The sequence below is a fragment of the Protopterus annectens genome, chromosome 2.part2 (assembly GCF_019279795.1).
Source record: "Protopterus annectens isolate FY-2018-M chromosome 2.part2, PAN1.0, whole genome shotgun sequence".
In the NCBI taxonomy this organism is placed as follows: Eukaryota; Metazoa; Chordata; order Ceratodontiformes; family Protopteridae; genus Protopterus; species Protopterus annectens.
The window spans coordinates 66,114,451-66,142,016 of NC_056730.1; the positions used below are offsets into that span (position 1 = coordinate 66,114,451).

Here is a 27,566-nt window from a genome sequence, read left to right on the forward strand (position 1 = left end):
AAGATACTGAGAAATATCATTAGGAAAGCAAAGGCACTCCATTAACCTAGACTATCATTAGAAGCTAAGGGTGGTTAAAAAATCTTTCCTTAATTACATCAGACAATTAAAAAATAAATTCCAACATTGCTCCAAATTTGTTCAAAATGTCACCATCAACTCAGATCCAGTAGATATTGCACATTGTACCCTAAACTTATATAAAACTAACATATTCCAAATGATCTCAACCTCCCTATTATCACAAAAGAACACTTACATTACAAAACAAAAAAATCATCCTGCGTGACACCTGACGACATGCCCATCTGCCTACTGAGCATCTGTCACATGTCAAATAACACAAATGTAGACTTTGCTCTTAAGGTCCAACTTCACAACAAATTCCTACAACACAAACAGATGATCCGGACCACCAGGATGATAAAAAAACAGTAGTTTAATAAAATGCAGTAGGTTAGTGCTTTCAGGTTTAAAAAACCTTCTTCAGACAACATATGAAAGTTATGAACACCTTTTAAAATACATGACAGCCAATCAAAAACTCAGTAAAAAGCCCTTCTCTTTTTTAAAAAAGGCTTGATAGGAATGACACCATTCAGGCCAGGTGCTCTGTCAGTACCCAGATTGATTATCCATCTAGTTTCACTACATTCTGTTATATTTCTCAAATCACCCCCCATCCCGGTTGGATGAATAACCTGCAAAACCATAAAAAAAAAATGTGCCCAGGGTACTGCTTTACATGCTGATACAGGGCATTATGGGTATTGGCTGTAAGTATAGCTGACATATGTTGTAACACCCTTTTACCGAAAATTAACAACATTGCATACAGTCAGCCAAGTATATAATATTGCTGGTCAAACAGTCAGCATATTGTTTCAATGAATAGCTTTTTCCAGACAGCGGATGGATGAATGTGTTATGTCTAATATAGTGACAAGCTTTGCAATGTCTACAAAGGAATGTCCCTTGTCGCTCCATGACAGGTTTCCTAATCCCCTGTTGGTCTTTACAGAGCAAATCCTTTAAATGTGCTGGTGGTCCTACTCCTAAAGCTATGAGCATCTCTCACATATGCTGGTGGTCCTACTCCTAAAGCTATGAGCATTTCTCCATGTGGGCTGGTGGTCCTACTCCTAAAGCTATGAACATCTCTCCATGTGTGCTGGTGGTCCTACTCCTAAAGCTGTGATCATCTCTCCGCATGTGCTGGTGGTCCTACTCCTAAAGCTATGAGCATCTCTCACATGTGCTGGTGGTCCTACTCCTAAAGCTATGAACATCTCTCACTTATGCTTGTGGTCCTACTCCTAAAGCTATGAGCATCTCCCACATGTGCTGGTGGTCCTACTCCTAAAGCAATGAGCATCACTGCACATGTGCTGGTGGTCCTACTCCTAAAGCTATGACGATCTCTCCACATGTGCTGGTGGTCATACTCCTAAAGCTATGAGCATCTCTCACATGTGCTGGTGGTCCTACTCCTAAAGCTATGAACATCTCTCACATGTGCTGGTGGTCCTACTCCTAAAGCAATGAGCATTTCTCCACATGTGCTGGTGGTCCTACTCCTAAAGCTATGAGCATCTCTCCACATGTGCTGGTGGTCCTACTCCTAAAACTATGAGCATCTCTCACATATGCTGGTGGTCCTACTGCTAAAGCTGTGAGCATCTGGCCACATGTGCTGGTGGTCCTACTGCTAAAGCTGTGAGCATCTGGCCACATGTGCTGGTGGTCCTACTCCTAAAGCTATGAGCATCTCTTACATGTTGTGGTGGTCCTACTCCTAAAACAATGAGCATCACTGCACATGTGCTGGTGGTCCTACTCCTAAAGCTACTCATCCTGAGCTTAACCACTCACAACAGTTGGAATGCTTCTTCACAACTGTGGACCCACCTTGGATCTTGGAAACTACTGCCCTGGGCCCACCTTGGATCTTGGAAACTACTGCCCTGGGCCCACCTTGGATCTTGGAAACTACTGCCCTAATAGCCTGATGATCCTTATCTGCAAGGTCATGGAACAGGTTGTAAGTGACCTAATAAACTAGAATATTAACAAGTTTAGAAGAATTGATCCCAAGCAATTTGGCTTTGTTAAGGAAAGATCCTGGACCAGATTCAATACACAAAGTGTATACAATCTGTATTCAGGAACATCCCTACCACATTTTTTGTGCTTTATAGTCACTCAGAAAAAATACACTAAGGGTACATGTAGTCTACACTTTGTGGTAACCTTTATGAATCCCCCTCAGTATTTAAAGCTGCAAGACAATGAGTAGGAAAACTAAAATTAGGAGGAAACAGGTGTGAGTTGTGCTTGTGTTGTCTGTTCACTCTGAATAGTGTACACTTTTTGTGCACTTAATGTAGGCTTTAATGAATCCCAGAGCCCCTCTGATTAATCTGGTTAGCTTCTTTGAGGGAGTAACACAAGCCATGGACCACTGTCATGCTGTCCATACAGCATATCTTGACCTCACCAAAACATTTGATACCATACCACAAGGTAACATAATTAACAAGTTAAATGTGCACCAACGTGATCCCTATGTAGTTAGGTGGATGAGGGACAGATCCCACACAGTAGGTGGTAGCTGCATCCTTAGACATTATGAAGGTAACAAGTGGAATCGCCCAAAGATCTATACTAAGATCACTGCTGTATAGCATATACGTTTTTGTTCTCCAAATCAAAAATGGGAATCTCTGTTTAATGAAATTTGAAGATGATTGTAAAGTGAATACCATCTTTCATACCCCTTCTGACATGCAGAAGCTACACCTTGAACTTAAACATGTTAATAGCTGGTGCCCTGAAAATTGACAAAAGGTGTAATCTTTTCTCATTTGGTAAACAACCTAGCTTATAGTATACACAACACCCCATTTCAAAATGACAATGTTGTGAGAAACCTTAGAATATGGGTAGATAATTCCCTTTCCTTTGATCATCATGTTGTAACAGTGTTTATGAATCCTTATACCTGGCGCAGCTGATTTCATAAAAGTCCTTATCCCTCTATATTCTGCCATGATGAGGCCCATCATAGCACACATTGCCCCCTTTGTGATCTACCTTACTAGGCATATTCGGCAGTTAGAGAGACCCCATAGTTCCTAATAAATAAGATCACAGGCCTAAAAGACCTAAACTAGCAGGAGAAGGAGGCTGAAGCTCTTTTCCTATATTAGTTTCCTATAGACTCCTTAGGTACAGTCATCAGGCATGTGGCATCCAAGAACTCTTATATCTCCACAAATCAAATAGTCTTTTGAGCACTAGAACCATAGATCTTAACCTGCTTCAACAAATAATTAAATCACAGTGGACAGATTCATCGCAGAATGACTGCCCCTTCTTTAGAATAAACTTCCTCTGCAGATATAACAATGTGATGCATAATCTTCCTGTAAAAAGGAGTTAGACAGCTGGATGGGGATTCACAAATTCATCCATGACTGGTCGATCATTCCTTCAAAAACTGAGATAAGGTCTAAGGGTAAAGAGCAAAATGGCCAGATGGACTAGTTGCACTGTATTTTCGATTACATTTTTATTGTATGATATGTTTAGCTCTTATGCCGCAGACTATTCTAACTCCAATTAAAGAGTCATAATCAGGTGATGTGCTTCTCAGCTCAGTAACATATACAGCAATATTATCGTGTGTCCTCTGACTTCTGGTGAAAGGCAAATGTCTTACACAGGTTAGATTTTTCTTTATCTCTCAGTATACATGGAATTTAACTTTTCAACACTGTCAAAGTATTTCTCTTTTCATTCTGAAAAAAAAGCATTAAAGACCTACACTTTAAATGATGATTCAGGTTCCCATTGTATGTTTAAAACCAGATAGTGTGAGTCTGAAACAACAAGAAATTAGACATGATTAGTGGACAGCATGTGCTAAGTCCAAAATTACTGTATCTTGCAGGTTCCCCCTTTATAAGTAGTGCCAGAACCCACCCACACATATGCATCCTGGTAAAGAGGATATGGTCTCTGCAAAAAAATAAATAAATAAAAAGAAAGAAAAAAAAAAAAAGAAAAACACTTTTATTTTATAACAGTGAGTATTTTCAGAGTTTTGGGTCTCACATTGTAGAATCTCAAAATTCCATTAGGGCATGAATGATTCTTATTATCTGGAAAAGATTCTGCCTTCCTGCACATAAACATTTCCATTGTTTTTCTACTTTAAGCTCTTTATTATACGTTTGTCTTGTCTGTGGGGTAACTTAACATCTGTTATAATAAGGTTTTGCCAATGTAATTTAATGTCTTTCTGTACAGGATGCAAACAATTAAACGGCATGCTCAGTATAGTACTAAACTGAAACAAGCATTTGCCCGAAATTAACTCTGAGACACTCTTTAGCCCTGGATAATTTCTCTGGGTTTACAAATTTGTGATTAGACAAATATGTGTGAGTGCAAAGGAATGTCCAGCCTGTATCCTCTAATTAATTGCAGTCACTCTAGTGATGTTTAGAGATAGTGAAAAGGAACGACTCATGCTCCTCTACATTACTGAGTGATGCTTCCCATTTAAATTTGGCAAATGAATAATCCAATCATTATTCAAGGAAGTTCCTACAAATAAAAGAGAGAAAAGCTAAGAGCATAATTCAAAAGCTTTCAAATAACACAGAATCCCTAAAATGTCTTCTAAAAACAGAAATGGAAGATCGCATGGCTCAAAATATATATACGTGCATAATACCATTTCACAGAAACCAGAGTTATAATTAAAAGTATATTTCTTGAATTAATTAACTTCCCTGTATGTTTCTAATTGATGTGACAGCAAGACTAATTTTCTCACTCTAAATATAGCAAAAAAAATGATTGTCCAAGACAGCTGTACACTGTTTTGGGGACTTTCCCCAAAGTTGTACAACCGAAGTTAGTATATATAAGTTCAGGAGTGTGTTAAAGGCTTACCACCATGTGAGGAGGGATAGAAAAATTTGTTGCAACCTGCACTTTGTAAAGAGGATATGGTCTCTGCAAAAAAATAAATAAATAAAAAGAAAGAAAAAAAAAAAAGAAAAACACTTTTATTTTATAACAGTGAGTATTTTCAGAGTTTTGGGTCTCACATTGTAGAATCTCAAAATTCCATTAGGGCATGAATGATTCTTATTATCTGGAAAAGATTCTGCCTTCCTGCACATAAACATTTCCATTGTTTTTCTACTTTAAGCTCTTTATTATACGCTTGTCTTGTCTGTGGGGTAACTTAACATCTGTTATAATAAGGTTTTGCCAATGTAATTTAATGTCTTTCTGTACAGGATGCAAACAATTAAACGGCATGCTCAGTATAGTACTAAACTGAAACAAGCATTTGCCCGAAATTAACTCTGAGACACTCTTTAGCCCTGGATAATTTCTCTGGGTTTACAAATTTGTGATTAGACAAATATGTGTGAGTGCAAAGGGAATGTCCAGCCTGTATCCTCTAATTAATTGCAGTCACTCTAGTGATGTTTAGAGATAGTGAAAAGGAACGACTCATGCTCCTCTACATTACTGAGTGATGCTTCCCATTTAAATTTGGCAAATGAATAATCCAATCATTATTCAAGGAAGTTCCTACAAATAAAAGAGAGAAAAGCTAAGAGCATAATTCAAAAGCTTTCAAATAACACAGAATCCCTAAAATGTCTTCTAAAACAGAAATGGAAGATCGCATGGCTCAAAATATATATACGCATAATACCATTTCACAGAAACCAGAGTTATAATTAAAAGTATATTTCTTGAATTAATTAACTTCCCTGTATGTTTCTAATTGATGTGACAGCAAGACTAATTTTCTCACTCTAAATATAGCAAAAAATGATTGTCCAAGACAGTTGTACACTGTTTTGGGACTTTCCCCAAAGTTGTACAACCGGGTTAGTATATATAAGTTCAGGAGTGTGTTAAAGGCTTACCACCATGTGAGGAGGGATAGAAAATGTGTTGCAACCTGCACTTTGTAAAGAGGATATGGTCTCTGCAAAAAATAAATAAATAAAAAGAAAGAAAAAAAAAAAAAAGAAAAACACTTTTATTTTATAACAGTGAGTATTTTCAGAGTTTTGGGTCTCACATTGTAGAATCTCAAAATTCCATTAGGGCATGAATGATTCTTATTATCTGAAAAGATTCTGCCTTCCTGCACATAAACATTTCCATTGTTTTTCTACTTTAAGCTCTTTATTATACGTTTGTCTTGTCTGTGGGGTAACTTAACATCTGTTATAATAAGGTTTTGCCAATGTAATTTAATGTCTTTCTGTACAGGATGCAAACAATTAAACGGCATGCTCAGTATAGTACTAAACTGAAACAAGCATTTGCCCGAAATTAACTCTGAGACACTCTTTAGCCCTGGATAATTTCTCTGGGTTTACAAATTTGTGATTAGACAAATATGTGTGAGTGCAAAGGGAATGTCCAGCCTGTATCCTCTAATTAATTGCAGTCACTCTAGTGATGTTTAGAGATAGTGAAAAGGAACGACTCATGCTCCTCTACATTACTGAGTGATGCTTCCCATTTAAATTTGGCAAATGAATAATCCAATCATTATTCAAGGAAGTTCCTACAAATAAAAGAGAGAAAAGCTAAGAGCATAATTCAAAAGCTTTCAAATAACACAGAATCCCTAAAATGTCTTCTAAAAACAGAAATGGAAGATCGCATGGCTCAAAATATATATACGTGCATAATACCATTTCACAGAAACCAGAGTTATAATTAAAAGTATATTTCTTGAATTAATTAACTTCCTGTATGTTTCTAATTGATGTGACAGCAAGACTAATTTTCTCACTCTAAATATAGCAAAAAATGATTGTCCAAGACAGTTGTACACTGTTTTGGGGACTTTCCCAAAGTTGTACAACCGGGTTAGTATATATAAGTTCAGGAGTGTGTTAAAGGCTTACCACCATGTGAGGAGGGATAGAAAAATGTGTTGCAACCTGCACTTTGTAAAGAGGATATGGTCTCTGCAAAAAAATAAATAAATAAAAAGAAAGAAAAAAAAAGAAAACACTTTTATTTTATAACAGTGAGTATTTTCAGAGTTTTGGGTCTCACATTGTAGAATCTCAAAATTCCATTAGGGCATGAATGATTCTTATTATCTGGAAAAGATTCTGCCTTCCTGCACATAAACATTTCCATTGTTTTTCTACTTTAAGCTCTTTATTATACGTTTGTCTTGTCTGTGGGGTAACTTAACATCTGTTATAATAAGGTTTTGCCAATGTAATTTAATGTCTTTCTGTACAGGATGCAAACAATTAAACGGCATGCTCAGTATAGTACTAAACTGAAACAAGCATTTGCCCGAAATTAACTCTGAGACACTCTTTAGCCCTGGATAATTTCTCTGGGTTTACAAATTTGTGATTAGACAAATATGTGTGAGTGCAAAGGGAATGTCCAGCCTGTATCCTCTAATTAATTGCAGTCACTCTAGTGATGTTTAGAGATAGTGAAAAGGAACGACTCATGCTCCTCTACATTACTGAGTGATGCTTCCCATTTAAATTTGGCAAATGAATAATCCAATCATTATTCAAGGAAGTTCCTACAAATAAAAGAGAGAAAAGCTAAGAGCATAATTCAAAAGCTTTCAAATAACACAGAATCCCTAAAATGTCTTCTAAAACAGAAATGGAAGATCGCATGGCTCAAAATATATATACGCATAATACCATTTCACAGAAACCAGAGTTATAATTAAAAGTATATTTCTTGAATTAATTAACTTCCCTGTATGTTTCTAATTGATGTGACAGCAAGACTAATTTTCTCACTCTAAATATAGCAAAAAAATGATTGTCCAAGACAGTTGTACACTGTTTTGGGGACTTTCCCAAAGTTGTACAACCGGGTTAGTATATATAAGTTCAGGAGTGTGTTAAAGGCTTACCACCATGTGAGGAGGGATAGAAAAATTTGTTGCAACCTGCACTTTGTAAAGAGGATATGGTCTCTGCAAAAAAATAAATAAATAAAAGAAAAAAAAAAAAAGAAAAACACTTTTATTTTATAACAGTGAGTATTTTCAGAGTTTTGGGTCTCACATTGTAGAATCTCAAAATTCCATTAGGGCATGAATGATTCTTATTATCTGGAAAAGATTCTGCCTTCCTGCACATAAACATTTCCATTGTTTTTCTACTTTAAGCTCTTTATTATACGTTTGTCTTGTCTGTGGGGTAACTTAACATCTGTTATAATAAGGTTTTGCCAATGTAATTTAATGTCTTTCTGTACAGGATGCAAACAATTAAACGGCATGCTCAGTATAGTACTAAACTGAAACAAGCATTTGCCCGAAATTAACTCTGAGACACTCTTTAGCCCTGGATAATTTCTCTGGGTTTACAAATTTGTGATTAGACAAATATGTGTGAGTGCAAAGGGAATGTCCAGCCTGTATCCTCTAATTAATTGCAGTCACTCTAGTGATGTTTAGAGATAGTGAAAAGGAACGACTTATGCTCCTCTACATTACTGAGTGATGCTTCCCATTTAAATTTGGCAAATGAATAATCCAATCATTATTCAAGGAAGTTCCTACAAATAAAAGAGAGAAAAGCTAAGAGCATAATTCAAAAGCTTTCAAATAACACAGAATCCCTAAAATGTCTTCTAAAAACAGAAATGGAAGATCGCATGGCTCAAAATATATATACGTGCATAATACCATTTCACAGAAACCAGAGTTATAATTAAAAGTATATTTCTTGAATTAATTAACTTCCCTGTATGTTTCTAATTGATGTGACAGCAAGACTAATTTTCTCACTCTAAATATAGCAAAAAAAATGATTGTCCAAGACAGCTGTACACTGTTTTGGGGACTTTCCCCAAAGTTGTACAACCGAAGTTAGTATATATAAGTTCAGGAGTGTGTTAAAGGCTTACCACCATGTGAGGAGGGATAGAAAAATGTGTTGCAACCTGCACTTTGTAAAGAGGATATGGTCTCTGCAAAAAAATAAATAAATAAAAAGAAAGAAAAAAAAAAAAGAAAAACACTTTTATTTTATAACAGTGAGTATTTTCAGAGTTTTGGGTCTCACATTGTAGAATCTCAAAATTCCATTAGGGCATGAATGATTCTTATTATCTGGAAAAGATTCTGCCTTCCTGCACATAAACATTTCCATTGTTTTTCTACTTTAAGCTCTTTATTATACGTTTGTCTTGTCTGTGGGGTAACTTAACATCTGTTATAATAAGGTTTTGCCAATGTAATTTAATGTCTTTCTGTACAGGATGCAAACAATTAAACGGCATGCTCAGTATAGTACTAAATTGTAACAAGCATTTGCCGAAATTAACTCTGAGACACTCTTTAGCCCTGGATAATTTCTCTGGGTTTACAAATTTGTGATTAGACAAATATGTGTGAGTGCAAAGGGAATGTCCAGCCTGTATCCTCTAATTAATTGCAGTCACTCTAGTGATGTTTAGAGATAGTGAAAAGGAACGACTCATGCTCCTCTACATTACTGAGTGATGCTTCCATTTAAATTTGGCAAATGAATAATCCAATCATTATTCAAGGAAGTTCCTACAAATAAAAGAGAGAAAAGCTAAGAGCATAATTCAAAAGCTTTCAAATAACACAGAATCCCTAAAATGTCTTCTAAAAACAGAAATGGAAGATCGCATGGCTCAAAATATATATACGTGCATAATACCATTTCACAGAAACCAGAGTTATAATTAAAAGTATATTTCTTGAATTAATTAACTTCCCTGTATGTTTCTAATTGATGTGACAGCAAGACTAATTTTCTCACTCTAAATATAGCAAAAAAAATGATTGTCCAAGACAGCTGTACACTGTTTTGGGGACTTTCCCCAAAGTTGTACAACCGAAGTTAGTATATATAAGTTCAGGAGTGTGTTAAAGGCTTACCACCATGTGAGGAGGGATAGAAAAATTTGTTGCAACCTGCACTTTGTAAAGAGGATATGGTCTCTGCAAAAAAATAAATAAATAAAAAGAAAAAAAAAAAAGAAAAACACTTTTATTTTATAACAGTGAGTATTTTCAGAGTTTTGGGTCTCACATTGTAGAATCTCAAAATTCCATTAGGGCATGAATGATTCTTATTATCTGGAAAAGATTCTGCCTTCCTGCACATAAACATTTCCATTGTTTTTCTACTTTAAGCTCTTTATTATACGTTTGTCTTGTCTGTGGGGTAACTTAACATCTGTTATAATAAGGTTTTGCCAATGTAATTTAATGTCTTTCTGTACAGGATGCAAACAATTAAACGGCATGCTCAGTATAGTACTAAACTGAAACAAGCATTTGCCCGAAATTAACTCTGAGACACTCTTTAGCCCTGGATAATTTCTCTGGGTTTACAAATTTGTGATTAGACAAATATGTGTGAGTGCAAAGGGAATGTCCAGCCTGTATCCTCTAATTAATTGCAGTCACTCTAGTGATGTTTAGAGATAGTGAAAAGGAACGACTCATGCTCCTCTACATTACTGAGTGATGCTTCCCATTTAAATTTGGCAAATGAATAATCCAATCATTATTCAAGGAAGTTCCTACAAATAAAAGAGAGAAAAGCTAAGAGCATAATTCAAAAGCTTTCAAATAACACAGAATCCCTAAAATGTCTTCTAAAAACAGAAATGGAAGATCGCATGGCTCAAAATATATATACGTGCATAATACCATTTCACAGAAACCAGAGTTATAATTAAAAGTATATTTCTTGAATTAATTAACTTCCCTGTATGTTTCTAATTGATGTGACAGCAAGACTAATTTTCTCACTCTAAATATAGCAAAAAAAATGATTGTCCAAGACAGCTGTACACTGTTTTGGGGACTTTCCCCAAAGTTGTACAACCGAAGTTAGTATATATAAGTTCAGGAGTGTGTTAAAGGCTTACCACCATGTGAGGAGGGATAGAAAAATTTGTTGCAACCTGCACTTTGTAAAGAGGATATGGTCTCTGCAAAAAAATAAATAAATAAAAAGAAAGAAAAAAAAAAAAGAAAAACACTTTTATTTTATAACAGTGAGTATTTTCAGAGTTTTGGGTCTCACATTGTAGAATCTCAAAATTCCATTAGGGCATGAATGATTCTTATTATCTGGAAAAGATTCTGCCTTCCTGCACATAAACATTTCCATTGTTTTTCTACTTTAAGCTCTTTATTATACGTTTGTCTTGTCTGTGGGGTAACTTAACATCTGTTATAATAAGGTTTTGCCAATGTAATTTAATGTCTTTCTGTACAGGATGCAAACAATTAAACGGCATGCCCAGTATAGTACTAAACTGAAACAAGCATTTGCCCGAAATTAACTCTGAGACACTCTTTAGCCCTGGATAATTTCTCTGGGTTTACAAATTTGTGATTAGACAAATATGTGTGAGTGCAAAGGGAATGTCCAGCCTGTATCCTCTAATTAATTGCAGTCACTCTAGTGATGTTTAGAGATAGTGAAAAGGAACGACTCATGCTCCTCTACATTACTGAGTGATGCTTCCCATTTAAATTTGGCAAATGAATAATCCAATCATTATTCAAGGAAGTTCCTACAAATAAAAGAGAGAAAAGCTAAGAGCATAATTCAAAAGCTTTCAAATAACACAGAATCCCTAAAATGTCTTCTAAAAACAGAAATGGAAGATCGCATGGCTCAAAATATATATACGTGCATAATACCATTTCACAGAAACCAGAGTTATAATTAAAAGTATATTTCTTGAATTAATTAACTTCCCTGTATGTTTCTAATTGATGTGACAGCAAGACTAATTTTCTCACTCTAAATATAGCAAAAAAAATGATTGTCCAAGACAGCTGTACACTGTTTTGGGGACTTTCCCCAAAGTTGTACAACCGAAGTTAGTATATATAAGTTCAGGAGTGTGTTAAAGGCTTACCACCATGTGAGGAGGGATAGAAAAAGTTGTTGCAACCTGCACTTTCCTTTTGCATGTTACAGGCAGCATTTGAGTTTTTTGAAGAAAGGATATGCAAGGCAAATGGATCATGAATTAAGATTTCATAACAGAAATGAATTAAATATACTACAAAGAACAAAATACATAACTTGTCTTATTACCTTATTTTGCATGGAATCATCTTTGCTAATGCATTTCATTTGAACCTTAGACTAGTAATACTGTTTAATAAATCATTGTGGTACTTTGCAATTTTCCATAATATATTATTTGCAAATTTTCAGAAACTGCTTTATGCATTTGACTCATAAATATCAAACAAGTCTTTACCCTCATCAGGCTGTCCTGGCTTCATCAAGATACTGATAAGGTATTTGCTTGTCACCCTGTTAGTGGAAACAATTGTAAAGAAATTTAGTCTGGAAATACTGGATTACCTTAAAAGTGTAAGCACATTTGCACAAGATGATACGCAAAATAAAAAAAAATTGTTCCGTGATACAATGATTAATTTTACTTGATAGGCAAAGCAACAATGTCATTGATGGATTATATTAAAAAATAAGTTGCTGTCCTAATGAAGTTAGTATGTATAAGTTAACAGGTAGACAAATTATTTTTCCAAAGGAAATGCAGATGTTCCAGACAGTATCAAAAACAGAGGTAGATAAAACCTCTATTATCTGCAGCTCTCAGAGGTGTTCATCTTGCAATTGTTTCTTCTAAACCAGTCACTTTTTGCAGCCATAGGACAATCATACATTTCTGCATCTACATTTGCAAAAAAGTAATTTTGACATACATTTTCTGATAAAAACAGCATTAAGAGAGGGAAGTTTGGCAAGCATACTTTAAAATGAAACTAAACTTCTTATTTTATAATGTAGAGTACCTCATATTAAACTGATATTTTGAAGCACAGCACAGACATAAGAAAAGCTTGACGATTATATTAATAGAACTATGCCAGATTTGATAATTTCTTTAAGGTTTAAGCATTTTAAAAGTTCGTCTACCTTTAAAATTGTTTCAAACTGCTGTCCAGTTCATTTTGTTCTATATTCTTCAACATATTTTCTAAATATGTGTTTTTTGTTCTCTAGATTCAATTCTGTTCTCAGTTCTTGAAGACCTTACAGATATGCATATTCTTGCAGCAACAGAGGTGCAAATTAAAAGGATAAACATCATATTCATATTTATATAGCAATTATTAGCATTTCCAGTCTTTGCTTTATCACTATTTATTGCTTTGTTTTTGCTAGTTTAATGAAGATTTCTTGAAACTAATGGAACCTTTTGAAGATACTCTTTCTACTATTGGACCACCTAAAATTCTAGCATATAAACAAGAATCTGTGACAAAAGTCAGTCGGCCTCTAGATGTAATACCACAGGTAGGCCTTTTTCAAATATGTCATTGTCAAGTTTGTTTCAATATATCTCACTCAGCATAAATTCAAATTAAAGCAAGCATAGATAGTGACTCCAATGGGAAGTTTTAAATGCCTAACATGAACATTCATTTTGGATATGCCTAATACACAAATCAGTGCATGTGTGTTCCACATATATGGTGTGTGTGTATGAGTATGTTTATGTGTTTGTATGTAAATAGGAGTGTGTGTGTGTGTGTGTGTGTGTGTGTGTGTGTGTGTGTGTGTGTGTGTGTGTGTGTGTGTGTGTGCGACATGTGTGTGTTTGTCTGAAAATAGGAGTGCATGTGTTTGTGTTTGTGTGTGTGCAGGTTTTTTTCTGTTTTTCTTTTCTTTCTTTTTTAATGAATTAATATCTGCGATTTTCTTGATTTTACCATAGAGAAATGATTTCTAAGTTTTGCCAGTGTCAATGAGAACAGGTTGTCCTTGTAGTAGTTCTTTAAACTGGAAACTTTGATTATTTGTTGTTGCCAGTCTAAGGTGATAGTCACTGCTGCACTTGTGTAGTACTGGCTTTGTGGCAAGACATTTAACTGTGGAGTAAACAATATGATGGGACATAATTATCTGGGAAGAGTCTTAGATTATTTATCATCAGACAATTGTATTTTCTAAGGACAGCACAGTGGTGTAACCATTTGAGGTAACTGGTCATGAGCTTAGTAATTTTGTTGCAGGTTTCACATAGCCTGGATAGCTGAGTAGAAGTCATATGGGAAAAGATAAGACAGACATTGTGGAAAGTAAAGACCTAATATGACTTGGCTGTAAAGGCATATGTGTGGTCTATGTGAAAGAGTTTTATTGTGTAACACAGCCATGTTTTTGATTTTTTGAATAGCCTTCCTTTTTATATGAAACTTCAAACACTGCTCCATTGTGACTGCTAGGAAATTGATACTGCCTGCCACTTCATTGGTTATTACTAAGATTCTTTTGATATTGAGGCTGTTTGGCACAATTTAGTCAAAGTCAGTGTGCTTGCCTAAGATTGGCCATAATTGTATCGTCATTTAAGATCATGTTTTATTTAGGTACCCAGTCTATATTTTAAAAAAGAAAGGAAACAAATCAGCTCAAGTGAAACAACAAGGTATGAAGAGAAGGAGAGTAAAATGAAAACAAATACTTCTGTGAGACTTATGAACAGGTTTTAATTAAAATCGTGACTAAGAGTGTATTCATTTAAATAATGTGGTTAAGTGTTTTCATCTCAATAACATAATAGACTTCTTCATAACAAGAAAATAAAACAATGCTAAGCCTTAAATAACTGTATACATCACATGGCACTATGACGTCATCAAAATCAATTGCCAATTACATGCTCAACCAAATTATATGAATAAGTAAAATCAATGCACTTTATAAAAATGCAGCTGATAAAAAAAATATTCATCTTATTGGATGCAATGTCAATAAACTCTTGATGCTGACATACTGAATGTATAGGTATGAGTTATGCCTAAAATTCCTAAATAAAAAGAAGCTAAATAAAGACAAATGAGCATATGCCAAAGGATTTGCTTATGTTCGTAAAACAAATACAATTCATTGTAACATGGCAGCAATGTTAGAAACAATTGCCACATTACTTCTCTTCTGGTTCTATGAATAAATATGAGGAAACAGGCACTTTTTAACTATAGATGTGATGACACAGATTTGCCAAGGCATTCTCCCTGATTGGCTGCAAAGAAAATTTGCTATTCTCTATCAGTTCTGAGTTTAGTAACTGTACACTCAGAAGAAAAACTGAAGGTTTATAGGTTCATAGGTAGGTACTAGGCCATCTGCCCAAAGGCATTTATAAGCCTAGCTGGAATTGTGTTGTCATTTGCCGCCCCCTTAGATTAGTTTCCTGTGCCTCTGTCCAGCAGAGCCATTGAAGTGATCCCCGGGGTAAACTTTCTATTTCCCATCCACTCATCAAGGTTTCTCTTGAAGAATGTTAGCGAGGAGCTCTACCTAATGTAGACTGGAATCTTGTTTCAGAGCATGGAAAGTCTCTGGGACAGAAATCTATCCCTCCAGCACATCCTATTTATTGTTGTAGTGAGGTTTAGATCCCTAGCGCGTGTGGCTCGAGGGGATATGGTTTTCTTTAGGTGGAGCATGTCCATCAGTTCTGGGTTGGACATGGCCTTGTATGTCAGGCATAGATCACCTTTGAGAGGGCGGTATGCAACCAGGTACAGCTGGACTTTCTTCAGTCGAGCTACATAGGGCATCTGTTTGAGGTCAGTGATCCTCTTGGTGAGGTACTTCTGTGGTCTTTTCAGCTGTTGTAGGTGTCTTGTAAGGTACATCCCAAATGGGGCATTGTACTCTATGATGGGTCTGATGAGTAATGCGTATAGGGGCACAATGACCTCCTTTGATCTGGATGCAAACCCTTCTGTTATTAAATGGTGTTTAAATGCACCCTGGGAACTATCAGGACTTTTTACCACAACAGAAGGCTGAAAGCTTCCAAACAAGGGAGCTGATGTTTTTGCACTGGAAAACCTATTAATACAAACTTAATTCAGTTTAAATAAAATGCCAGTAACTAATAGATTCTTTCTAGTTTTCAGTCTAAATGAAAGATTCTTTTCACTGGCCAATTTATAGATTTTTAGGAATGGGGTTCATGCTGAATCACTTTAGTAAAAGCTTTCATGGAACTTAAACACTGCACTTACAGTTTAAATAAAATTCTATGTAATATATATATATATATATATATATATATATAGTGAAAACAGTATTACAAGATACTATGTACTTAAAAAAGAACCCCCCCACCTTTGCAGACTGCCCTTATAAGATTTAGGGAATCATGCATTATAAGAATCCAACGATTGTTGCCTAAATCTGCCTCTTTTAATTATAGCCTTCCATCTAAAGAAAAAGACTCACCTTGAATAGGCTACTATCTGATAAGTCTCTAAGATTAATGAAGGCTAACAAAGGTAGTTGAATCATTGATATGGAGTAGTCAGAATACCTCATGTCCATTAAGATTTACTAGTAAACCAAATGAACTACTGTAGATTTACTGTGAATCAAACCAATGTTGTATATAGAAGACTTATCATTTATTATTGCAAGGTGTTATTAATTTTGATTTATTTGAATTTCTTAAGGTATCTCACCATAAGATTGGAATTCTCTTTGGGATTTCAAAAATGTATAAAACTTCTACAATGCTTTCCCTTCTACATATAGTTTCTGAAGCAGGTTCACCACCAAAACAGCTACACATAATAGTTGACAAAAAGTTAAAACCTATTTTTTTTCTAGACTTTTCATTAAGGAATCTTGGCATTTCTTTAGATGAATTCCATGGATTTGACAACACTTATGATTTGCTTTTGTGTTTATTAACATAGTTTGTCTTTATCCATTTATTCCTCATGATGAAGGTCTTGAATTTATAAGACAACTGTTAGTTATGAAACCAGTTCTGAGAAATAATAAACTTGATGTGTTTTGTGGGATGACTTAATCAATTTTGAAATGAGTGTCTTTAACTTTTGGCAATTCTTTTTATAGACAGTGTGTATACATGTATAGTGATGAATGCCATTTCTGGCACCTGTATTTTTGAACATAGTTTTAGCCCACTGGAAAAACAAATACTTTTGTACAGAATGGGTTTATTATCATTTTTATAGTACCCATATAAATGATTTTTCACTTATGGAGAGGCACAGAGGAATATTTTTTTAGTTTTATGCAACCATTACATTTAAGTACTGACTTTTAGAATTTTAGTTATACCTTTCCAGAGATGACATTGCATTCCTATAGATGCTATTAAAATGCAAATTTAACTTTTTGTCATCTGCTATCTATAGAAAACTGTTCCTTTGTAAATAGCTAGCTGCAGTTTCCATCCACTACATGTTCAAAAGTATGTTGTAAAATATTGTAAGACTGTTAAAATTTACAACTGATAATGTCAGTTTTTAATTAATTGCCCAGAATGTTAAGATATGAGTTCAGAGAGACGTTATCCTGAGCCTTTTGTAGATAGTATTTCTTCTGATGTGAACAATCAAAGTGAAAAGAACTATGTTTAGTTCAAGTATTTGCATAACATAGCCACATAATCAAATGTGTTCTTAAAGACAACTGGAAATACATCTTAGGAAATTAAGTGATAGCAAAGTGTTTCATTATTTGACAAATTTTCACACAGAAAAAAAGAGTATGTATGAACATTTTAAAAGGACTTTTTTCCTTTAATTGAAAAACAGGGATGCTCATCTATAAGGCATATAAGTTTTGTCATTATATTAACAAATTATTTAGTGTCTGTTTATGTATTTATTTATTTATTTGCCTTTCTTGAGTAAGTCTTATACCATCAATGGATTTTTTAAATCGTAACACTATATAGGCAGAATATATTGCTGTTTGTTTAGTATGTGTCACCTCTATGTAGGCAAGACTACTAGAAGGTTAAGACAGATGATTTACAAGCATGTTTATGTTATAAAAAGCAAAGATAACACTATTGGTATGTACAAACACACTATACAATGCAAAAGTTACATAAAATTACTATTTGTTATTATTATATATATGTGGAGTTTGAGTATAAAGTATTGAAAATTCTTTATTAGAAAGTCAAGAAATAAATTGGAAATTGTTCCTAAATGCTAATTGTTTTCCAGGATAGAGCAGTAATATCAGTATCAAGAGCAGGTTGAAATAATTTCTTATAAGATGATTTTTTGGTAGATGCATTTTTATCAAGTGTGCTGATTTTCATATCCATATGACTGATTTTAGTATGCGATTTGCAAATCTTTTTGATAAAATCATTGTGTCATATGATTTCTGGACTTCTTTAAATCTTATCAATGTTTTATCTTCCTTTTCTGAAGAAATCTCTTATGATATGAAGGCCAAAGCACTCAACCATGTTTTTTAAATTCCACACACACATTCAACCTCACTTTTTAATAGCCGTTCAACCATCTATGTTTTTGTTTTCTGTGTATTTATTTATTAATTCATTCATTTTGTGAAAGAAGATTGTAATCAGGAGCTGATCTCTGAGGTTCCCTATTACGTTGTCACAGACGTAGGTTGTCAAATGCATCTCTGTCGAACTGAAGAGCGCGAAAAGGCAAAATAGTGATGTGGCTTTTCAGCAAATTCTTTCCCTGGGAAAGAATTTGCATGGCTGCTTTCGCTACTTTGCCATTTTTGGCACTGTAGTGTGATCTCAGAGTTGGTATATTTAAGTAGGGGGCACAGCCCCCCCCCCCCACGTTAGGGGTTGTGGGGGTGAATCCCCCCACATTATGTAATGATTTACAGTTTTTTTTTTTTTTTTTTTATTTTGGAACAGTGATTTTTTTTTCCCTTGGAAAAAAATCGCTGTTCTAAGGTTTCGATGTTGTAAGCTTTCGCTTACATGGGGTTGATTATGTGTCCTTTGCTCTTTTGAGCATGTAATATCATAATATAGACCCGATCTCTGATACTGTGTTGGAGTAGATTAAGGTAGAATCATCACCATGTTGAATAAAACTGGGCAGCTATATTGTTGATAAAGGTATTAAAGAGAATTTGGCTCAGTATGGATTACTGAGCATCTCCAATCTGTAAGGGTTGGGAATATGGTAGAGCATCCATCCAACACTTGAACTACATATTGTCAGTTAACATTTAACCAAATGAATAACTTTTTAGTCTGTGTTTATTCAGTTATCAAAGACAAATGAGAAGTCAGGCTATGGTGAAGATCTTGCTGACGTCTAAAATAATGAAGCTACAGTGTTGCTATCATTAGGCTTTGTTAAAATATATTCAGTGATGGGGATAAGACCTGTTTGCTGTAGAGTAATCGACTAGAATCTATGATGAGGTATGGAGAGAAAGGAGGAAAGGAGGTAATTTGTCATGACAGGCTATTTAACAAGAAGGAAAGACATCCCTGATCAGTATCACTAAGAAACTAAGGTCCCTCATAAAATCATCCAAGTCTAACTTTGAAAGACAAATAGCCAAGGATTCAAAAGATAACCACAAAGCCTTCTTTAGCTATGTCAAGAATCTAAGTGGCAACTCACAGATATGCTCTGAGCTAGTGCAAAATAGCACAAAATATACTGAACCTACTGATATTGCCAACATCCTGGCAGATAGATTTAGTGCAAACTTCACCCCCCTCTCAGACACAAAAGGGCCCACAACAATACCGGAAAAGTGTAGTGTCCTGGAAATCACAGACGCACAGGTGAAACAGCCCTTTCAAAAACCAAAAGCACAGTGTCAATGGGGCCAGATGGTGTCCCTGTGTCTTGCATGAACTACAGAATGAACTAACCCCCCACCTAAACACACTGTTCAACCTCAGCCTCTCCACAGGCTACGTGCCCATAGAATGTCACACAGCAATGATTATTCCACTCTACAAAGGAGGGGCCACAACTGACCCTGGTAACTATCACTCCATAAGCCTGACTAGCCTGGTCTGCAAGGCTATGGAGCGCATTTTCATGGAACTCATTAACAAAGACATTGGGAACCTCCAAACACTTGACCCGACCCAGTTCAGCTTTGTTAAGGGCAGATCATGCCTACTAAACCTGGTTGACTTCTTTGAGACAGTCACCAAGGCCATAGGTGAGGGGAAGGTGGTTCGCATAGCCTACCTTGACCTCGCCAAGGCTTTTGACACCATTCCCCACTCGGGAATTTTAGAAAAACTCACCAGCCTGAACATAAACTCCTATGTCACGAGATGGGTTGCCAACTGGCTTACAGACAGAACTTACACGGTAAGAATAGCGGGCTCCAGGTCCGACTCTAAACCAGTCACAAGTGGTATTCCACAAGGCTCAGTCTTGGGACCCCTACTGTTTGGCATATACTTCTCAGAAGTACAGGCAAACACAGGAGGACTATGGCTAACCAAGTTCACCGATGACTGCAAACTGAGAGCCATAATTGACTCTCCGGCTGACACGGACATTCTCCAAAAGGACTTTACTGAGATGGACACCTGGTGTCAAAGTCATGGTCTCAAGCTAAATGCCAAAAAATGCATAGTCATCCAATTTGGGAAAAGCAAAACACCCATGAATTACCACATAGGTGGCAGCCCCCTTAATACAGAAGATGTAATAATTGGTCTGGGGACCCAGGTTGATAGTAATCTCTCCTTTGACAACCATATTGCTAAAGTAGTTAGGAAATCCTTCTATGTAGCCCATCTAATTACTAAAGGGTTTGCATCTAGAAATAAAGAGGTTATAGTGCCCCTCTACTTGTCACTAATCAGACCGATCATAGAGTACAATGCCCCATTTGGGATGTACCTCACAAGACACTTCCAACAGTTGTAAAGATCACAAAAGTACCTCACCAAGAGGATTACTGGCCTCAAACATATGTCCTATGCAGCCCGACTGGAAAAACTCCAGCTGTACTCAGTCGCATATCGCTTACTCAGAGGTGATCTCTGCCTGACTTACAAAGCCATGTCGAACTCAGAATTGATGGACATGCTCCACCTAAAGAAATCCAACTCACTGAGAGTCAAGCACTCTAGTGAGAGCTAAACCTCGCTACAACAATAAATAGAACATGCTGGAGGGATAGAGTCCTGTCACAGAGACTCCCCATGCTTTGGAACAAAATTCCTAACTACATTAGGCAGAACCCCTCACTAACACTCTTCAAGAGAAGCCTTGACGAGTGGATGGGTAACAGAAAATACCCCCCTTGGATCACTTCATTGGCTCTTCTTGACAGAGGCTCAGTTAATTAATCAATGGGGCAGTGAAAGCTGACACACTCTGGCTAGGCTTATAAATGTCCTCGGGAAGATAGCCTAGTACCTACCTATGAAGCTATTAGTTGTGCTCATATATACATCTAAGTACATTTGAAAGAGGGTGGTATTAAAAACGATTAAACGTATGGCTTTATGCTGAACTGTATGTGACATGGTATGTACCTAGCTCATTTTCTAATGCTGATTATCAGAAAATTGATTCAGAATTGCATTTTGGCAAATATTCATGCTGCAGTAAATCCTTTAGTTGGTTGGTTGTTATCCAGGTAAGCGAGTTTATCCTAAGATCTTTTTCAAACATAACACAGTCAGTATGGCTCAAAACTTTTTGTACGAATCATAAAAATTACATATGAGGTTTGTGTAAAATGACTCCGCAACATGACAGTAGACAAATGAAACACCAGCAATATGTCAACATTAACTTACACATGCAGAGAAGAGCAAATTAAACAATAGTAAGGCAACACATAATAGAAAACTGGAATACTGGTAGTACAGAAATGTTGATCTTTCTTAGGTTGTAACATTTGTTAAGCTGACACATTTGATATAATAAAGAATATGGTAAAATGAAACATTTAGCAATAAATGCATTTTATAGGATCAAACACAGGCAGACCTTAAAATATTAGCAAAATGAAACTTTAGAAACAGAAAAACAAGGGTAGTATTGAAAATACTGACAGATTTTTGAAAGCATTGGCTAGTCTAGTAACACATAGTGATAATACCATAAACTCTGGCACAATGAGTTTAAAAACATTGGTAGGAAACTGGAGCACTGCCAAAGACTGGAATATTAGAAATCGATAATTGAAGAAAACATTTAAAATGAAGATGACAGACGAGACTGATAACAGGATAAGAGACATTTAGTTAGGTATTTGGTATATAGACAGTGCAAGGCAAATGTACATGCAGTTATGAAATGTGCTTAAAACAGTTGCAATTGTATATAACGGTTAAAAGTTGAAAATGTGATTAATACTGCTCATTCCTTATTTTAAATAAGAGATCATTCTAAATGGCTGGTAAGATCTTTAAAAAGGCTCTTTCCCACATGGCTAACCCAAATCTACATTAGTTAAGGGTCAGTTCATCTTGATCTTGCACTGTGAGTTAATCGATATAAATTTTAATTTGTAGGTTTGAATGCTGGAAATTGCAAATCTGATCACATGAAAACATCCATCATGCAGCTGCCATCATTTTTAGACAGTAAGAGATGAACATGTTTAATTTAGTAACATTTTTTAAAACACATTATACAATGGCTGTCCATTAATATTCTAAAATGAGCATGCTGATTGGTAAGTCAAACCAGTGTGCCCATTGTAAACCGAGCATATACCAAAAGGAGAAGTGCAGCCGCTAAAAGTATTATTGAGTGCCACAATTTCCTATCAGCCTATGCAACAATATTGTACATGGTGAACATGTTTGAAAGCTACGAAGTGTACCAGAGAAATCAATTAACTACAAAAACATCACATATTTACCTGACTTTTCTTCTATACAGAACATCGCTGTTGACACATTAGCTTCTGAACATCTTCCCAATGTGCAACAATTCAAAGCAGACAGCCCATTACAGCATAAAAAAAATACTTGCACAAAACAGTTCCTTACCAGAAAGCTGCAACCTGTTATTGTGCGTGCTTGTTTGTGGTGTGAGTGAACTACCATGGCAGGAATAGCCACCTAGCAATGTAAACCTTGTCTCTAGATGACACAAAATAGTTCCTTAACAGAAAGCTGCGTGGAGTTAGTGTGTGTGTGTGAGTCTGTGGTGTGAATGAAGTAAAGAGGCACAAATAGCCATCCAGTGATATAAACCTTGGCTCTAGATGATTATCACTGTAGAAGTGACACCCTGACCACATGTACAAAAATGAGAAAAAGATGGATTAGCACAAATGGTTCCTAACCTCTAGGGAATTCAGTCCCAAAGCTAAATAACCACCTCAAAAATGGAAACATCACGAAAACTTCCTGCTTCAATACATTAACTGAATCCAACCACAGCAATTACCACTCAAGCGCCTACCAAAAGTTGCACCATGGCACTGTTCAGTCCAGTACTTTTAAGGATGAAGTCCAACTGACCATAAAAAATTGTTATTTAGGTTTCTGTTTGTTTTATTTTGTATTCTTCCACTTTTTCTGAGATAGTTTTAAATAAACAATAAACTTAAATTAGAAGTCTGGGACTATTTTATCTCAGAAAAAGTGAAAGAATACACAATAAATCAAACAAAAACCTAAATAGCAAATACAACACAAATGTAACACCACTGTATAATAGCAGTAACCCATGGCTGGGTGTGAGTAATGCTGGATTTACCCACGGTTGGCTTTGGTCACTCAGGGTTAGCATTCGTGACCAAACCACGCCAATGGTGGGTAAATCCAGCATTACCCACACCCAGCCATGGGTTATTGCTATAATAAAACATTACTTGTTTCTGTGAAAGTCAACTGAATTATGTTTATGTATAGGCTTTCAGTCAGAGGCAGTTTAAAAAGTTTCTTCCAGAAACACCCCAGGTTTGAATTCAGAAAACTTGGAGTGAATCAACCAGATTTTGCAAAACTGGAAACAATGTACAGTAATACAATGACAAAAGGAATCTAAGCTGCCTGCTATTTTTTGATCATTATTTCAGCTGAAATGTTTTTTTCTTTTGAGCTGAATTTTAGCCTGTCACTTGCTGGATATTGTTTCAGCTAAAATGCTTTTTTATTCTGAGTTGTATTTTACTTTAAACTCTGTTTATACATGAACTGCAGAACAGTTCTTGGAGACAGCTTTCTTACATTTTACTGGTTGCTGTTATCCTTAAAAGATATCTTGCCTGAGAAACATCAAGAAAGTATTTACATGCCCCGCTCTATGAGTGTAAATGAGCTTTCATGTTGTGGCACTGTTAAGCATATGGCTGGCACAGGAACAGTACGAGTTTATGAGAACTTCACTGGGAAGACATTGGACTATAGAGAACTTAATACAATTTCCAGAGCTACTTAATTTATTTATATAAATAAATATATATATATATATATATATATATATATATATATATATATATATATATATATATATATAGATATACACACACACACACAAAACATTCTTTACTTGTCATTTTACTGGCAGCATGTATGTGATCAAATGCTGTGAGCTTCAAACTTCTTTCTGTTATATACAACTAACACAATGTATTACCTTTAGTAATTAGAAAAATTCATGCTTTGCCTCAAGGAATATTAGGCAGCAACTTAAACATGTATTTTAGATACATTGGTTACATTTTTTATTTATCATTTCTGGAATTATAACAAATAAAATTAGCAATATAGAATATAAAGCCAGAAAAACAGGATAATCAAAATAGTTTGTACAATTTCAAAACAATAGCAAAGATAGAACTACCCCTCCTACCCAACCTCTCACCTTCATGCTACATTAAAAAAACTCTATTATCCAAACCGTTACATATCGGCTATAGACTGACAATGTAAAAACTAATTCTAGAGAATATCTGTAGCCAAAACAACTTCTGGTTCAGAAAAAGAAAGGATGATAATCCTTTTGTAGCAATACTTGCTAGGACCAAACTTTAACCAAACCAGTTAGGATAGTCATTTGAACATGAAGCAGACAAACATTATAAGAGCAACAAGCTTTATGTCCTATAATTAAACAGATAAAAAAAGGTAATTAGTCTTAGCACACTATGGCTAACTTTTTGGGACATGACTGTGATACATGGTACCACTTCCCAATATTACCATAACTATGCCAACAAAATTTGTTTGGAATGACCCTGACAATTCTTTAGGGACACAGATATGCTTAAATAAATCTTTTTTTTCTAAATAACTTTATTCCTAAAGGATTTTAAGTAAAAGGTATATTGCCACCATACAGACTCAAAGCTGGATAACTCCAATTAATCTGCTAATTCTACATTTTACTTCAGTGCATTCTTATCAACAGCCACGTTGCTAAGTGTGGGTAATAAACATAACAGCCTAGCTAAGGGTTTCAAGCCACTACATTTTCTCAAAGAGACCAGATGGTATCACCTCCCATGAACAAGGTACACATTTCGATCCTGACCTCTGACCAATGCCTGTTTGGAGTCTGCATGTTCTCCCCATCCCTCCGTGGGCTTCTTTCCACTTCCAAAAAACATTCTGAATATTTCCATCTTAAACTCACCAATGAATGGAGCTGTGGGTAGCAGCATAGACTCTAAATGGTGCCCTGTGGAGGAAGAGTTGTACAGACTAGACTCTTTGGGCATTTAGTGTGGTGCACAGCATCCTGAAGATAGGAGAACACAGATCAGAGACTGGACACCATGGCAGGGCTATCCAATCAACAGTGTAAAATATGGCTGTAGGTGATTTGGTCATGTTAACTAATGTTGCCAAAATGGGCATGAGTTTCCAGTGATAAGTGGGATGAGGACCCAACCTATTCCATTGACCTCAGTAAGCCACTAGCCAGTGTCTAGTTACCCAGCCTGGGATAGCTCTATTGACCAAAGAACTGTGAATTGAACTTGGAAGTGGATAACATGATGACATGAAGGTGGATGGACATCCTATGTATCCAAAAGAAGGGCAGTGCAGTGAAGCCACTTGCCTTGGGATCCTCAGACGGAGGACAGACTATAGTATGGGAATTGTGGTGAGAGAAAGGCTTCAAAAGACAGTGAGCCAGTGAGGGATATCATCAGAATTAGTGACAGACTCATGGCAATCCCCACAACAGGGTTGGGATACTAAGGAAAAAAGAGTGCATTCAGACAGCAGTTGCAGGACCTACTAGATAAAGCAGGACAACATGAAATGGTGTTGATACTGGGTGACTTGAATGCATATATTGAGACAGATAGACAGAACAGATATGAACAGAATATAAGAACTGTCTGGGCCCACATGGGTGCGGCAATACAAATAAAGAAGTACAGCCCATTCTAGACTTCAATCTGGCAAATGTCTTGATAGCAACCAACACATGGTTCAGCCCAGCCAAAGAGACACAGCAGTTGCAGGACCTACTAAATAAAGCAGGACATAAATTGGTCTTGATAATGGGTGACTTGAAAGCACATATTGGAACAGACAGAACAGATGTGAACAGAATATGAGAACTGCCTGAGTCCACATGGGTGGGGCAACACAAATGAAGAAGAAGAGCCCATTCTAGATTTCTGTCTGGGAAATGTCTTGATAGCAACCAACACATAGTTTATCCAGAGAGACAAACATACAAGAGAGGCCAACATGGTAGACTTCCTCCTAGTAAGGGAAGGGCACTGGGATAGAATCAATGATTGCAACAATAACCCCAGTGAAACAGTTAACCCACAGCATAAACCACTGGTTGCCACAATCAGCTGCAAGCAGTGGTCAGAAAAGGCTCAAAAGTCAGCAGAAACCAGGCTGAAGACCTGAAAGTTTACTGGAGAGAAAGCATAAAATTTCAAGGAATTACACAGGGGTCTAGCACCCCAAGAAGAAGAGGAAATGCGTAGAATTGAAGAAGAATAGCAGTGCCTCAAACAGCATGTGTGAGGACTACAGAACTGATATGTGGCTGAGCCAGATGTAGAATTAAGCTGCATAAGGAAAGCTGGTGGTAAAATGTAGAATTCAGGAGGTCATCAAAAGAAAGGAGTGCAGGAAAAAGTGGGAGACAGAAAGACTGACCAGGCTAAGAAGGAATACTGGTTGGCTAACAAAGGAGCTGCAATAGCAAAGAACAAGGCATCAGAGGCACTCTACCAACTTCTGAAAAGTGACTCAGTAGGGGATACAAAGAAACCATGACAGATTGCAGGGCAAAGACAGAAAGATAAAGAAGATGGTCAGACATGCTCCACAAAGGATGCTAGCAACAACCTGCTCACCAGTCTGCAGGACATCATATGCAGATGGAAGGAGTATTCCCAGCAGCTTCTGAATGAAGAAAACCCCCTGGAAGCTGTACTGCCCCAGAAACAGCCTACAATGATGGAAGAAGAGGAGCCCACACTAGAAGAAGTAAGAATAGCACTAAGGAAAATGAAGTCAGGGAAAGCAGCAGGCTCAGATGAGGTCATAGCAGATATGATAAAGATGCTGAGCGAGATAGGATAGAAATGGCTCCTGAGTGTACTCATAGCAGAGTGGAAAGAATGGCATAACCCAGATGACTGGAGAATAATCACCCTCCTGACATCCACAACTATGGGCAGTACAGAGGCATCAAACTTCTTTCACATTGCATGAAAGTTCTGGAGAGGGTGACTGATAAATGGATACGCAGAGTAGTTGAATGTAAG

At 36.2% G+C, this 27,566-nt stretch overlaps 1 protein-coding gene across 4 annotated transcripts in view; it reads left to right on the forward strand.

The window, feature by feature from the left end:
- Nucleotides 1-27,566, forward strand: part of ERICH6 (glutamate rich 6) — a 419,490-nt gene that overhangs the window by 69,936 nt on the left and 321,988 nt on the right. For all 4 annotated transcript variants that reach the window (XM_044063744.1, XM_044063745.1, XM_044063746.1 and 1 more), the window contains 2 exons: nucleotides 13,089-13,150; nucleotides 13,251-13,382. In XM_044063744.1, the coding sequence (XP_043919679.1) occupies nucleotides 13,089-13,150; nucleotides 13,251-13,382 (194 nt within the window). The remainder of the gene's footprint in view (nucleotides 1-13,088; nucleotides 13,151-13,250; nucleotides 13,383-27,566) is intronic.